At 41.5% G+C, this 16,265-nt stretch overlaps 2 protein-coding genes across 2 annotated transcripts; both read left to right on the top strand.

The window, feature by feature from the left end:
* Window positions 1–222: 222 nt before the first annotated feature.
* Window positions 223–6,103, top strand: Pi3K92E (phosphatidylinositol 3-kinase 92E). The gene is made up of 10 exons (XM_012377701.2): window positions 223–387; window positions 889–1,344; window positions 1,435–1,872; window positions 1,970–2,400; window positions 2,489–2,776; window positions 2,841–3,119; window positions 3,210–3,479; window positions 3,566–3,880; window positions 3,980–4,442; window positions 4,511–6,103. Exons 1-10 carry the CDS (start codon window positions 223–225, stop codon window positions 4,640–4,642), a joined length of 3,237 nt encoding a protein of 1,078 aa, XP_012233124.1. The 3' UTR covers window positions 4,643–6,103.
* A 759-nt stretch (window positions 6,104–6,862) lies between these two features.
* On the top strand, window positions 6,863–15,605 carry LOC105678404 (ABC transporter G family member 3). Its single transcript, XM_067359018.1, has 24 exons — window positions 6,863–7,001; window positions 7,433–7,658; window positions 7,752–8,062; window positions 8,192–8,390; window positions 8,474–8,612; window positions 9,050–9,383; window positions 9,716–9,847; window positions 9,984–10,212; window positions 10,279–10,384; window positions 10,454–10,732; window positions 12,064–12,320; window positions 12,406–12,454; window positions 12,570–12,619; window positions 12,687–12,826; window positions 12,891–13,061; window positions 13,133–13,371; window positions 13,737–13,932; window positions 14,010–14,035; window positions 14,159–14,264; window positions 14,465–14,692; window positions 14,775–14,910; window positions 14,985–15,090; window positions 15,252–15,352; window positions 15,430–15,605. Exons 1-24 carry the CDS (start codon window positions 6,906–6,908, stop codon window positions 15,603–15,605), a joined length of 4,032 nt encoding a protein of 1,343 aa, XP_067215119.1. The 5' UTR covers window positions 6,863–6,905.
* The last annotated feature ends 660 nt before the right edge of the window (window positions 15,606–16,265 follow it).

Below are 16,265 nucleotides of genomic sequence, written 5' to 3'. Positions count from 1 at the left end.
TTTTTTTGACGATTACAACGGACCGTCGCACGTTTGTTTTCTCATTGCAAATGGGAAAGATGAACCGCAGATGTATCAAGCGACACAAACGAGTTAAAGAATATTTTTGATAACGTTTCCTTTTCTGTTTGTGTGATGTAAAAGCAGATTGACGTACGTGTGCTCACCCACCGTACGTGTGTGTTACTTGTGCCTGACAAAATACCGATTTTGTTATTCACCATGGTACATGGTACCTTACCGAACGCATACAAGTATAATTTTTGGGCAGAGAGGCCCGGAGATGCACAAGAACCAGCAGTGGTGGAACTCACGTGCCTGATGCCAAATGGTGTTGTCATACCATTTGAGATCAATCGTAATATTACCTTAGACCAGATCAAAGAGGTAAACACCTTGTCCGTAATTTATGCAAACTATTTTATTAATCGACAATGCAATTTGTTCCTTCCTTCTCGACCTTTAGACCGCCGCAGCCAAATGCATATTTGTGTGTAATCTAATTGATTACAAATTTAAGTTTCTACACAAAGTTAAGTTGTTTCAAACGCAATTTTATGCACAAAGAGAAACAAATTGCATTTGTGATTGAATATTAAGTATTGTTGAAATTGCATTTTAATGTACGAACAAGGAAACATTTATTAGTTGAAAAGAAAACATATTTGGAATGCAATAATGATAAGCGTCTTATCAACATATATTAAATGATAGTGCTGTTGTGAAAGGAATATTTATTTTGTAATTTTATAAATAGGCAATTGCTAAACTTAAAAATTTGTTTTAAATATATGTCGAATATCTCAAATTGTGCAGTTAAGGCACTTTAATAAAATTTATATATTGAATAGATCAACAGTGATACAAAAATTTAATAATATTTAATAGGATCTCTGGGACGAGGCTAGTAAGTATCCTCTCCATGGAACATTGAAGGATGCACCGTCGTATGTATTCTCGTGCATCAACTCAAACGCAGAGGTAGAAGAATTGCGGGATGAAACAAGACGTCTCTGTGATATAAAACCTTTTTGTTCGGTGTTAAAAGTTATAGAACGCGAAGGTAAAAGTGATAGGAATTTAGATTCTCAAATTGGCCTCTTAATCGGTAAAGGCCTGCACGAGTTTGCAGCCTTGAAAAATTCCGAGGTCAACGACTTCAGATGGAAAATGCGGCTTTTGGGAGATGAGGTGGCGTTATCTAGGCAAAATAAATGCTGGACGGAAAAAGTGCATTATCAGTTTCCTTCGAGGATAGCGCCGACATCTACTATACCTAAAAATATAGAAACTCGTTTGAAAGACGGAAATATCGTTTTAGTTACAAAATTCGAAAATTCCGAGGTAAAGTAAATCTTGGTTTTATCGAGGATAATTCTGTCCGTTATCTCACTATGAATCATCATTAAAATGACGATAATGTTGTTATTCCAGACAATGTTCACCTTCCAAATATCACATACCACTACGCCACCCGAGTTGCTCGAGATAATCCTGAACAAAAGGGCGAATACTCTTAATACTCGAGGTGAACAACCTAATGACTTTACACTTAAGATTTGCGGACAAGAGGAGTATTTGATCGGCGATAAGATTTCGCTCATACAATTTAGCTATATTCAAGATTGCTTAGCGAAAGACATTACACCAACGCTGGTTACACTCAGTAAGCAGAGTGTACCTGTGGACCAAGATAACGCCTTCGACAATCCGGACGCCGATATGCTGCAGCGTACGAAACCGTCGTCCTCGACGTTAACATTGCGCAAGAAAGGAAAGCACATTTCGACGTTGAAGATCGAGGAACCATTCATGTTTACCGTAAATAGAATTTCTCGACTTAATTGCGACGCCGCTCATCGAATTGTGGAGGTACCGTATTCCAGTTCCCTTCAAGTTTTCTGTTTCCAGAAACAAGACCACTCAGCGCCTATATAATATTTCTTTCGCGTTTTTTTTTCTTCTACAGATCGGATTGCAAGCTGGTCTTTTTCACGGTGGAAAATCTCTGTGCGAGAGTCAAAAAACCAAAGAAATTATCGTTAATCCCGATGACAGCTGCGAATGGGAAGAGATCCTCAAATTCGACATCAAGGTCCGAGATATACCGCGAATGGCACGCCTATGCTTTGTATTATATGAAATCAGCAAAACTGCGAAAGGTCTGAAGAGCAGAAAGCTGGTCAGAGATTCGAAACAGGAATTTTTCATAAATCCTTTATGTTGGGCGAATACGACGATATACGACTTTAAGTCCCAATTGAAAACGGGCGCTACGACGTTGTATACGTGGACGTACGCAGAGGATATACAGAATGACGATCTGCTTCATCCGCTTGGAACAGTGGTCTCCAATCCGCATATAGACAGAGCAGCTGCGCTCATGTTAACGTTTCCAAAGTAACCAAGTTCAAGTTTCGCAATTTCTAAAGAATAACATTTTATACCGCATAATCGTGCTTGTTTAATGCTGCTTTCTTTTTCACAGCTACGGGAAAGATCAGTGTGTTCTTTATCCCACGCCGGAGAAAATGGTCGAGTATGCCCAAACGTTGCGAGAACAATCCGCGGAACGCACGGTCAAAGACGAATTGAATCAAGAGTCTGATGTTAGTCAACCGTTGGAGCAATTGAGATTACTAGCCGACAGGGATCCGTTGCACGAATTACACGAACAAGAGAAGAAGACGATGTGGGTGTTGAGGCATCACTGTCTTCGTGAAATTCCGACGCTTTTAGCAAAATTATTACAGTGCGTCGAGTGGAATGATCATAGGTGAGAAATTTTGCAATTATATAAAATGTGACAAATTAAACCTGTGTGTCGACTTGATTTATAGGGAAGTCGCGGAGGCCACGGCTCTTATACAGCAATGGCCGAAATTACCGGTTGAAAAGGCCTTGGAGCTGCTGGATTATGCTTATGCGGATCAAAATGTCAGAAACTTTGCGGTTCACTGTTTAAGAGACGTCACCGACGATGATCTCAGTCTTTACTTACTGCAGCTGGCTCAAGCGTTAAAGCACGAGAATTATTTGGCGTGTCCTTTGACGGAATTTCTCTTAAAACGGGCGCTTAACAATCAACGGATAGGACATTTTTTATTTTGGCACCTCAGGTTAGTAGTGATATTTCGTATACGTGTAGTGTTATTCCACTCGACATTCCGTATTCACTCGCTCTCGATCTTCTTCCAAACTGCCTTTAGGTCAGAGATGCAAGTCGGCGCTGTATCCGTTCGCTTCGGTTTAATACTGGAGGCGTATTGCAGAGGAAGTCAACAGCACATGCGATCGTTGTTCAAACAGATGAAGTGCTTGGATAAATTGAAGAGTGTTTCGGAACAAGTGAAGCTGAAGAAGGATCGTAAAGCGGCGCTTCAGGCCTTTCAAGACTTCATCCAAGAACCGCACTGCCAGGAAGCAATATCCGATGTCCTTAACCCCCTTGATCCCAGTTTCAGGTGGAACACCATCAAGTGAGCTCACCGCCTTCACTCGTCCAAGTTACAAAGTTTGCTCCTTTTCATGTATCTCAAATCTTTTCTCTTCTTTTTTTGGCCAGAATCGAAAAATGTCGAGTGATGGACAGCAAGATGCGACCGCTTTGGCTGGTCTTCGAGAACAGCGATATTTTTGGTGACGATATTTACTTGATTCTCAAGCACGGAGACGACTTGAGGCAAGACATGTTGACACTTCAAATGTTACGTATTATGGATAAGCTGTGGAAGAAGGAGGGCTTGGATTTGCGCATGAATCCATACGGTTGCATATCGACGGAGAACAAAATTGGGATGATAGAAGTGGTGTTAAATGCGGAAACGATCGCGAACATTCAAAAGGAGAAGGGCACGTTTTCTGCGACGGCGGCTTTCAGGTGAATATAAACGTTATTGATACATTGGTATGCGATACGTCGCATCGGTATAAATTCGCCAAACGCGAATCGGATTCTTATCGCTTCTTCTGTTCGCAGGAGAGGTTCTTTGTTAGCTTGGCTGAAGGATCACAACCACACGGAAGCGGCATTGAACAAAGCCATCGAGGAGTTTACTTTAAGTTGCGCGGGTTATTGCGTCGCGACATACGTTCTCGGAATAGCCGATAGACATTCCGACAATATAATGGTGAAGAAGACCGGGCAACTGTTTCACGTCGATTTCGGTCACATTTTGGGCCACTTCAAGGAGAAGTTCGGATTCAGGCGCGAACGCGTGCCCTTCGTTCTGACCAATGACTTCGTGCACGTTATAAACAAGGGCCAAACGAAGAAGGGACACGCCGCTGAATTTCAACGATTTCAGAGTCATTGCGAACAGGCTTTCTTGGTTTTGCGCCAACACGGTGGACTTATATTGTCTCTATTCGCCATGATGATATCCACCGGGCTGCCTGAACTCTCGTCGGAGAAAGATCTGAACTATCTTAGAGATACGTTGGTACGTACAATCGTTATTAATCGTCCGTAACGGCGGAAAGATACCTTTAAACTGAAATATCTTTGCAGGTTTTAGAAATGTCTGAAAGCGAAGCGCAGAAGCACTTTAGAAGCAAATTCGACGAAGCCCTCTGTAACTCGTGGAAAACATCGTTGAATTGGGCGTCGCACAACATGTCCAAAAACAATAAGACTACATGAACTGCGACAATCGCACAACGCGATAATTTTAACGCGCTTAAGAATACCGTCATGACGTCATCGAACGTATTGTCCGCGCAAACGCGCCGAGATGTGCGCTCTGACTCATTTGACGAGCATCGCGAGTGATCGCTCGCTTTGAAGACTCGCGGAGATTAAAGCCAGAGCTGTCGCCACGATACTGGAGCCGAAAAGCCGGCGGCGACTGTAGCTCGTACAATTGAGACTGTATAAAGCGATCGTTGCCTTTAGTGCTCAGCGTGCTCGTACTATCGAGAGAGGTGATCTCGAGAGGTAGCGGAATCGCCGGTCGAGACTCAAATACGTTAGGCTCGTACACTTTTAGAGCTCTATCTTATACAGCACAAACAGTCGGTGCCTACGTTCAGTCAACTGTTAAGGTTCTTCAATGATGGACGTACGGTACATATCATTGAACAAGATTCTTTTGACATTTTAGTTTTGTTCGAACTTCGTTTAAGACGCTTGCACTTCCATCGATCGATTGTAAATTTTAAGTTGTGAGAAATTAGAGTTTCATTGAAGTATGATTAAATCTCGTTAAATTGAATGTTGTTTTAAAATGTTTATCGCGATACGTCGGAAATCTATGTGATGATGTTCGATTATAGCATGAATCTTGCTGGCAACAAATGAGAAAAATCTCGTCGTTTCTTTTAGTATAAAGAAATCGATTTCTCTTCATTTGTATTTTACGCAGTGGAAATTTTTGTTATAATTGAAACGTTAAATGTGATATCGAAAAGTATGTACGCCACATTATTTAATTCGAATGAATGAAAGAGCTCGACGATCGTTTCGACGATACGATGGATGCTACGGTTTGTCCCTTACTGTTGGCAATAGTGGCCAGAAGCAATATCTATTTTGCAAAACTGCACACCGCAGCATCTGTAAGACTAAATGATCGGCCCGATCTTAAATGACAAGTTCTCTTCATTTCTTTTGCAGAAATTATGCGAAAAATCAATTGTGAATCAATTGATGTGCAGTAGGTATGCGCACTGCCGACTATAGATACTTTTCTTACGTGACATACGCCTATGTTTGAAAGTTGATTTCTTACTTAAGAGAGAAAGAGAGAGAGAGAGAGAGAGAGAAAAGAAGCAAACAAACGATAATTTTCGTACTGGTGACAAATAAAATTTCCTAATTATCATCGTGCGTAATATCGTGTTTAAAAGTACATACATATGCAAATAATAAAGCCACACGAGAGATAAATATATTTTGATAAATATACTACAATCCATATTAGCAATAGTTAACTCAGTAGGATCATTCATACTTCAGCACTATCCTACATAATAGACTGTTACGCTTTCTAAAACGGCTCTAAAATGCACGACCATATGCACGCTCCTCACAATGTAAGATAAGATAATGATCTCTAATACACTAGAAAAAAAAAAAATAAATAATGTTGCAGAATTGCGTCAATACTGCAGTACAATACTACTATCCATATCATCCATACGTACACATAGAGAGAGAGAAAGAGAGAGAGAGAGAGAGATCCTCTTATTAGTGTATTATATTTAAATTACTCGACGAACAAAAAGTTTATACACGTAATATCATACATGTACGTATAATACACGTATGTACATCTCGAAGTCTCTTGACAGTTTTATTTCAATCATATTACTCTTTTTAACTTTACGGAGATGGATTTGCAAGGCCCCACCAGAGAGCATAGGTAGTACTGTAAATGTGCAACGGCAATCAATGGAGAGGGGACGTTCGTTTCCTCCGGCCAACTTACGTGCATTATATCATGCGCGCACGTTCTCGCATTCTACGCAGGTGTACGCGGCATCCGCGATACCACGACTTCGCAGGGAAAAAAGCCGGGCTTGTTCTACGAAACGTGTCTTTTGTGCTGCACCATTTCAAAAATATAATCCCGCCGTTTTTTTTTCTCTCTTTTTCGCACAACCACCCCCTCTCGGAAATTTTTTCTCATTCGCGTCCCGCATAGTAGAATTATGTAATTTTACACAACAGGTCTGTATCTGGATCGGTGTTGTAAATAAAATCAATCTTCAAGTCTGCGTTCTCACACTTACAATCGCTTGAAAAAAATTATCGGAATATAAGAAAAAAATATGTTCCACATATAATTACGCGATTAAAAGCTGTACGTATTTTAATCCCGATATATATCTGTCGATGCATCGAGAAGAGCATCCGCGAAGGAAAGGCCAAAACAGACGTGCGGCAAAGCGTATAAAATAAGAAAATGACTGCTACCGAGGAAACGGAGCCTTTGATCTCCACGACACCGACCTCTTCTGCAAGTAAAACCCAAAGGCTCACTTATCACACGATTTCCTTCGTGAGTATAACAAGCAATTTATGTCATAATTTTCGGAAACTTTATTTTTTCTGTATGGAAATGCGGCGACGAATTGACACTGCAGTCTTGTGCTATTAATAAGTTAAATCAAAATCACTTTTCAGCTGAAACGTAGCACATTTCTTTTATGCGTATTTGTTTTATACATTTTTATTTTCATGCCAAAGTAGATTTTGATATGTATAATTTTTATTTGATTTAATTTTTTTACTTAAAGTTGAATTAGAAAAATGTGATAAGCGATGAGTCATTTTTTCGATATTTTTTTTACTCTGCAAAATTTTTAAATTGATCGTAGAAACTTTGCTTAAAATAATTTTGTGATATATGTATAAAATCTCGAAAAATATGTATTAAATAAGAAGAAAAATTAAAAGTGCGCTGTGTGTTCGTTGACGCGATCGTTGTAGGAAGGAAGTACGTCCCACGGCGGAAGTCCGGAGACCTCGTTTAGCTTGAGACCGATTTCGAGTGCGCATGCGGGTGCAAATTTCAATGACAAAATTTCCGACAATAAAATTACATACACATGGAGCGACGTAAACGTGTACTGCAGCGCGAGAACCGATAGAATTTGGGATCGATTGACGTTCCAAGCCAGAAGATCCATCGCGCAGAAGCACATACTAAAAGATGGTAAAGAGCGAAAAGAAATTTAAAAAAAAAATGCGAATTTTTATGCAAAATTCAGGAGCTTTTGTCGCATTTCGCAATAACTGCGTATTTCAGTGTGCGGAGTAGCGTATCCCGGCGAGCTGTTGGTAATCATGGGTGCGTCAGGCGCGGGCAAGACGACCTTGTTGAACGCCCTGACGTTCCGTTCGGCACGTGGTGTATCCGTGTCCGGTCTGATGGCCGCCAACGGTCGACGGGTATCGTCGGGCGTCCTCACGTCGCGGATGGCTTACGTGCAGCAGGACGATCTGTTCATCGGCACGCTCACCGTGACGGAGCACCTGATGTTTCAGGCGACAGTGCGAATGGATCGGCAAATATCTCGCAGCCAGAGGATCAAGCGTGTCAACGAGGTCATCGACGAGGTATAATTCGATCGCGGTACTCGTCGCAATTATACGTCTTGTATCGTCGGTTGTCGATTTTGGTAAATGCTTGAGGATCGATAAAATTCTCACCGTTCATTCCGTTTGTCTCGTCTTCCTCGAAAGCAGCTCGCTCTGACAAAATGTCGGAACACCATGATCGGAATACCCGGCAGAGTGAAAGGTCTTTCGGGGGGCGAAATGAAGAGGTTGTCTTTCGCCTCCGAAGTGCTGACCGATCCACCGCTCATGTTTTGCGACGAGCCGACATCGGGCTTGGATTCCTTCATGGCCCATCAAGCTGTTTCCATTTTGAAAGCATTGGCGGGTAAGTGAAATCGATGAAGAGTTTTTGAGCTGCGAGTAAAGTTAGTCGTACTGGAGGATCAGCGATTCGAATGATTCAAACAGCACGCGGCAAAACGATCGTCGCGACGTTACATCAACCTTCGTCGGAGCTGTTCGCTATGTTCGACAAAATTCTTCTAATGGCCGAGGGAAGAGTCGCTTTTATGGGTACGACTGCGCAAGCCTGTTCTTTCTTTAAAACGTAAGTTTCATCGAAGAGCTCATTTTCAAATCCGCGTAATAACAAAAACATCACGGCACGATAACTACTGCTTAGAAAGTAAATAAAAAGACGCGAATATTAGCTGATTGACAACAAGTTGATTTCAAATTTTTTAATAAATTTTAATCTGGATTGTTTGTTCTTCTTTTTATTTATTAATTTTTTAACGAAGCAAATAAAGCAGAAAAAAGGAACCCTTCTTATCATTTTGAATGACACATAAAAAAAGGAATATTATTTTAAAAAGAAAATTGACAAATTTGATTAAATTTGCTGTCGATCCGTCAACATTGCTAACATTTCACTTACTGGGTAGTATATTTTTTTCGCACATGTATCTATCTATAAAAATATAAAATCTTCGAATGTGGATGGAGATTTTGCCAGCATCGCTTACAACGTGTTGTCTCATTCAGACTCGGCGCCGCCTGTCCCAGCAATTACAATCCTGCTGATTATTTTATACAAGTGTTGGCCGTGATGCCGGGGCGCGAGTTGGCCAGCAGATACGCGATCAAAACGGCGTGCGATACCTTCCGGAGAAGCGAATACGGCCTGAAAATCGCCCTGGAAACCGAGATCCACGGCGAATTCGAGGATGCCCTCAAACAGCTCAAGCACTCTAAGGATTCCGATCGATCTCCTTACAAAGCGAGTTGGTGCGAGCAATTCCGCGCCGTTCTGTGGCGATCCTGGTTGTCGGTGATGAAGGAACCTCTCATCATTAAAGTCCGCCTTTTGCAAACTATCGTGCGTTTTCTTCCAATAATAAACACAAGCTTCATGATGATCTTTGGTTTCTAAGATAACATTCGATTTTTTACGTGTGATTAAAAAAAATAAAAAAAGATTCCTTCCTTCCGCTCTATTTGCTTCATTAAAGAAATTAATTTAATTTAAATAAATGAAAAGAAAATAAAAGCAAAGAATCAAAACTAAAATTCATAAAAAAATGTATATTTCAATTTCAAGTTATTTGTAAATTCTTTTTTGCGTTGCAAGTCCTAAGCACTTAGAGAGAGAAGGAAGGAAGACACGAATTGAATGAACGAGAGCGAACGAATTGCAATTTTCTACCGTAGATGGTCTCACTATTGATCGGCGTCATTTATTTCGGTCAACGGATGGATCAGGATGGCGTGATGAATATCAACGGCGCCCTTTTCATCTTCCTCACCAACATGACTTTCCAGAATGTCTTCGCGGTCATCAACGTGAGATTAAAACGCAACGCATGAATCATAAATCGATTAAGCCGCACAACGGGCTTTATGGCAATCTTAAAAATGATCGGAAATACGCGCGTCTACATTTCGGGTAAAAATGAAACACGCTTGTATTTGTGCACAGGTGTTTTGCGCCGAACTGCCGATATTTCTTCGCGAGCAGAGAAATGGCATGTATCGCACCGATGTCTACTTCATCTGCAAGACGCTAGCGGAAGCGCCGATATTCCTGGCGATACCGTTCATCTTCACCGCTATTGTCTACCCAATGATTGGCTTGCATCCCGACGTGAAGCATTTTTTCATCGCCACTGGCGTGGTGGCTCTCGTAGCAAATGTAGCGACTTCATTCGGTAAGACAATTCATAAAAATGCTTGCGATCGTTTCTCAAAAGTCCGCCTAACTTTGTTTCTCGCAGGTTATCTGATATCGTGCATCAGCAGCAGCGTGTCTATGGCGCTTTCCGTCGGTCCGCCGGTCATAATACCGTTCTTGCTTTTCGGCGGTTTCTTCCTGAACACAGCGTGAGTACAATAGACTGTTGGTTAAAAAAATGCTCGAGATAAAATTTCTTTTTTTTTTTCTTGCGACAGATCTGTGCCGTCCTACTTTGTGTGGTTCTCGTATTTATCCTGGTTTCGTTACGGCAACGAGGCACTTTTGATCAACCAATGGTCGGAGATCGATTTCATAGCGTGCACGAGAAGCAACGTGACGTGTCCGAAATCGGGACACACGGTACTCCAAACTTATAACTTCAAAGAAGCGAACTTCTGGATGGACATCCTCTGCTTGTTCGCGCTTATCCTCATATTTCGTTTCCTGGCGTTGCTCGCGTTGCTGTCGAAAACTTGCCGTTTCAAACCCAAATAGCGTCTTCGTCATGTCTCGTGGATAAAGACGCGGTTTGCGAAAATGATTGCAGGTCTGTTATTATTGTATGTAACGTAATTGTTATATAAATGTAGTGTATAAATAAATAATTTGTAAAATTTGTCGAGTATGTGATTTATGAGTCTCATTGAAGGTATCCGTGTTGACGCGCACTGACCGCAAAAAGGCGACGTAACAGAAACTCGGAAAAATGTGCCTCGGCGAAACAACAACGCGCACCTACGTGTCCTACCGTATTTCCTGTATCGGGCTTGACCACTCTTTCGTTCGCATCTAGATATTATTACAAACCGGTTGCCATACATACCGTGTGACCGCATGTACGACATAAAGTGCGATGTAAAAAACAAATCCTGGGAGATTCTGGAGAAAAAAAATCAGATCGATACGATGCATCTCCGAAAAATCATCAAAGCATCGAAAGAATACCTTAAATAAATAATTGCAAAAACATGAGGCGTGTGAAACCGATTCAAATTTCGAAAAGCAAGTTTTCGAGTTCCAAAGGCATTTCTATATAGATATTTGGATAAGGGATTCAATGAGTGAGCAAAATAAGGTTGTTTGCGGTCCGCAAATTTAATCGCTATTCCAGGATCGTTAAAAGCAACGAACGATAATCCCGATAACGAAATAACGTCGGCCTGAACTGGTCGCTCGTCTGTCTCGGCGTAGATAGGGTTTCGGTTTACAGTTACCGTGAGGTTCGTGTCACGAATGGTGACTGTAACGAAGAGGGCATTTTTCTGAAGAAGGAGAGAAAGCCCTCGGTGAATAATCTATCGATTCGTTAGCAGTGTCGAATTACGGAGCTCGATCGTTGCGCACGACACTTGCGCATACGACGCATCTCTCAAATCATATCGTCACATACGTAATCTCGGGTGTTAATTATCTCCGCGACAATCACGATGATGTTGCATTTCGAAAATTAGCAGCAATATTTGCCGAAGATCATTGCATCGACGATGCGCAACAATCTGTATCCAGAAAATCTGTACATCACCGACTTTTACGATCGATAAATTTTGATGAGTTTTCGCCTCTGTTATTTACATCCATGATTTTCGCGCATGATATTCAATTGCGAAGAAAGTTACAAAAAGCAGCGGGCGGACCAAGCGCATCGAGTGGTGGTAGAGCGTTACGCGCGTGCTGCGAGAATCGTGCATTTTTAGCGCCAATCTCGACGAGGCACCTCGTCACGCCTTGTCGTCGGTTTCTCATTCTTCGGGCAGCGGTCGAACTGCACTCCGGGCGAATACTTTCGCTATTACGCTCTTATCTGCGATATCACGTAATCCGCGATTGCGTCTCGAGGTCGCTTCTGCTACCACCGCGAGAGAACAGCGCGAGAGAAACTTGTTCGAAAGAAAGAAAACCTGGTGTTACATCATATTCTACGTTGGACAGTGTCAAATAGTGTGAAAATGCTGTCGACGTCCGGATTCGACGTGCCGCCGCGACAAGATCGTGCAAAAGGCACGATGCTTTCTTGGCAAAATTTGTCCGTTTACGCGATGGACCGGAACCGGCGCACCATAAGCAAGCAGCTCATCAATAATAGTACTTAATACAATGCATTATCTCGCGCACGTAAATACGAAAGCTGGCACGGTGACAAACTTACACTCGATTATTGTTTTTATAGTGCGAGGTGTGGTGCGACCTGGCGAACTCACCGCAATCCTAGGAGGCAGGTAAATGATTTACAATCAGTTATACAATGTGAAACAACTCGCATACAGTCAATATTTATAATTCCATTGTTCACGTATCGTCATCTCCCTCTCGTGACGCTGCTCTCTTTCATAGCGGCGCTGGGAAAAGCTCGCTGATGACGGCATTGGCATGGCGCACAGGATGTAAGTAGCGTTGATTCGTAATTGTATCGTCGAAAAAAATAAGAGATGATCGATTCTTGCCTGACAGCCGGCGTTGTAGTGCACGGCGATGTTCGCGTCAACGGCGTGTCGACTACTTCCTCATACATGAGACGTCACAGCGGCTTCATGCACCAGGACGACATGTTCATTGAGACGATGACGGTGCGCGAACATATTTGGTTTATGGTGAGTTTCATCTAGTTGACGGCGAACGGAACACGTATTACGCTTCGGTAATCCTCATCATCAGGCGAGAATGAAATTAGACGGACGAATCCGCACCTCCGATGTTCGGCTCAAGATCGATCGCTTGCTGAGGGAGATCGGTTTAATCGAGAGACGCGACACTCGCATCGGCGGCACCGACGACAACAAGGTCCTGTCGGGCGGAGAAAAGAAGAGGCTAGCCTTCGCCACCGAGGTGCGTGTTCGCACGTTATTCCAGTCTCTCTTGCTTCGCGCGATGCTAATTCCTTCCTTCTTTTCCTCCAGCTATTGACGGATCCTGAAATACTGTTCCTGGACGAGCCGACGACAGGACAAGACGCTCACTCCGCCGGAGTCCTCGTATCGCACATGACGTCTTTCGCGTCGAGAAGTCGCACGATCTTGTGCACCATACATCAGCCAAGTTCCACCATCTTCGATAGCTTCCATCGTATAATCCTTCTGGCAGGCGGTAGAATAGCGTTCGCTGGCACCAGCACGCAAGCACGACGATTTTTCTCCAGGCAATTCTACCACTTGATTTTAACAGAACTGAAAAAACGTTCTGATAGCCAGATATTAGCAATGTTGATCAAACGTTGGTCAAGTCAACATTTTGCTTGGACAATTAGTTTCGGTTTAGGATAAATATTCTTGTGATATCATTTACTCGTATTCTCTTCTAAAAAAAAACAAATCTTGTCTTCTCTAAAAAGTTCTATACAATATGTTAAGATAAAATATGATTATAACCCATACAGCACAGAATATTGCAGCAACATTGCGACAATATTGCAACATTCTAGCAACATTGCAAGAACATTGCAATATTGCCGCAATGTTGCTGCAATGTTTTGTGCTGTATGGGAATTGTCATTGTTATTTCTAGCCAAGGCTACGAATGTCCACGCAATTATAATCCGGCTGATTTCTTCGTGACGACTCTAGCGATCGCGCCCGGCGATGCGGACGGAAGCGGAAGAAGCGCGCAGAAGATCTGCGATGCGTTCCTCACGAGCGAGGCGTGCAACGAGATCGATGTTATATTGCAACAGGAGCTCGACACCGCTCGTCTGCAGGGCGCCGTAAGTAGAATTATTATGTGAAAATAAATAGCTTAATCAATCAAATTTTATTACGGAAACTCAATTATTTCTTTCAGTCAGAAGGGAATGAATCACCAGTCTTGTGAGTATTTTCTTTGCAAAAATATTTGCGAAAAATTGCAATCGAACTGTATGTATCGATAAAGTCCGTCGGAAAAAAATTATTACTTAATTATTCAATTACACTATTTGCGATCTGATTCAGCAAGGAACCGCACTGGTGGCTGCGGTTATACTGGCTTATCCATCGCGGATTCTTACAAGTTCTGCGAGATCCTACCGTGCAATTTATCAGGATACTGCAGAAAGTGGTGCGTAAACCGTAGAAAACTAGATTTTCAGATTTTACAATTAGCCGAAGAATTTTCAAACATCCGCTCGTGAGAAATTAGGCCACGAGTGCAAAGCCGTAAAAGAATGTCATGTAATTTAATTATTATTCGCGATTGCCGGACGTAAACGTTTATTTCCGCAATTTCACGAAAAATGAACGACGAGTGACATTTTGTAGAGCGTCGCTACAGCCGCCGGCTTGTGTTTCGTCGGTGCCGTGAATTTGGATCAATTGGGCATTCAGGCCGTCGAGGGTGTTATATATCTTCTGGTGTGCGAGAACACCTTCTTCCCGATGTACGCGACCTTAGCGTTGATCCCGCAAGAGCTGCCGCTGCTTCTTCGGGAATATAAAGCGGGCATGTACTCGGTTCATCTTTACTACACAGCGCGCATGATATCGCTGGTGAGTTCAACGCCTCATTATGCGCGCCTCTAATCGCTTGCTCGATCGATCGGAATTCGCGAGAGAGTCGAAACTTTTTTAGATACCTGGTCTGCTGATGGAGCCGGTGCTATTCACCGTTATAATATATTGGCTGGCGGGATTGCGCCCGGCAATTGACGCTCTCGGCTTCACCATGTTGATAGTAATATTAACGATGAACGTATCCACCGCTTGCGGTGAGTTTGCAATTAATTCTGATAATATTATGCGGATTTTTGTTTGTGGAATTTTTTTTTTTTTTTTTTTTTAGGCTGTTTCTTCTCAGCCGTTTACGAGAACGTGCCGCTAGCGATGGCCTACTTGGTACCTTTCGATTATATTCTCATGATAACTATGGGACCTTTCATTAAACTCAGGTATTTATAGCGATTATAAATGATTTAGTCATCCAACTGTTATCGTATCGCTCTGTTTTTTTCTCTTAAAATGTTATTCTCGCTCATTTAAATTCTTCTTCTGCGTGATTTTACATATATAACAAAACTTTTTTATTTTCTTTTTTATACTTGTTATACAGCACATTGCCTATATACGTCCAATGGGTAAGATACTTCTCTTGGCTGCTACACTCGACGGAAACTCTTACGATTATTCAATGGAGAGGCGTGCATAACATATGTGAGTTACACCGAACAAAGCATTTGTTCTATGAAATACACGAGAGAAACAAACGAATTCCTTTTCTGTATAAATAGCCTGCGAAACGACCGAGTCGGAGCTACCTTGTCTTATCGAAGGCACTCAAGTTTTGGACCGTTACGACTTTGACGAGCGCAATTTTTGGCCCGACATCGTCCTTATGGCCGTCATATACGTCGTTTTCCATTTCTTGGCGTACATTTTTTTGTGGAAGCGATGCAAATCGAAATAAACGGATTTTAACTACGAGCGAATCAATTTTGTTATTACATAACTGATAACACAACGCACACTTGTATAAAATATATAAATGAATAATATATAAATAGATCAGTGAATAATGGCGAAATTTGCATATTATTTCCTTCTTTTTGCTTTAAAATTGTAAAATTATAAAACAAAATTGTTATAGTTTTTTTCTTTTTACTAAACATTTAATCTCAATCTTGTCATTTTGAACAATTCTGAATCACTGATATAATTAAAACTGTACTCAGAATGCAAATTGAGACCTAAACTGAAAGAAAAACAGCATTTTCAGACATTTCCTAATCTAAAAAATTTTAATTAAATATTTAATTAAGTTTAATTAACATTTTCATGACATAGCAACGTCTTAGCAAAATGGGGTAATAATTTTTCAAGCATTTCTCGTTCAAACATTTTAAACACGTCAATGTTATGTCAATTATATTGTTATAGTGTCGTTATTCACTTTTCTAGATTAATTAATATTAGATAATAACTATTAATTAATTAATATTATTAAGATTATTTATTAATTAGATCAGTTTCGTCAGGTCACAATGTGAAATAGAAGCGATTCGAAACAGTGGCGTGTTATCGACGCAATGTGTTCTAACGACTTCAATAACGAATGTACTGTCTTCGC

The sequence above is a fragment of the Linepithema humile genome, chromosome 7 (genome assembly GCF_040581485.1).
Source record: "Linepithema humile isolate Giens D197 chromosome 7, Lhum_UNIL_v1.0, whole genome shotgun sequence".
NCBI classification, from domain to species: Eukaryota; Metazoa; Arthropoda; class Insecta; order Hymenoptera; family Formicidae; genus Linepithema; species Linepithema humile.
Note: the sequence above shows the minus strand (reverse complement) of the source record. Positions and strands in the feature narration are given on the sequence as shown.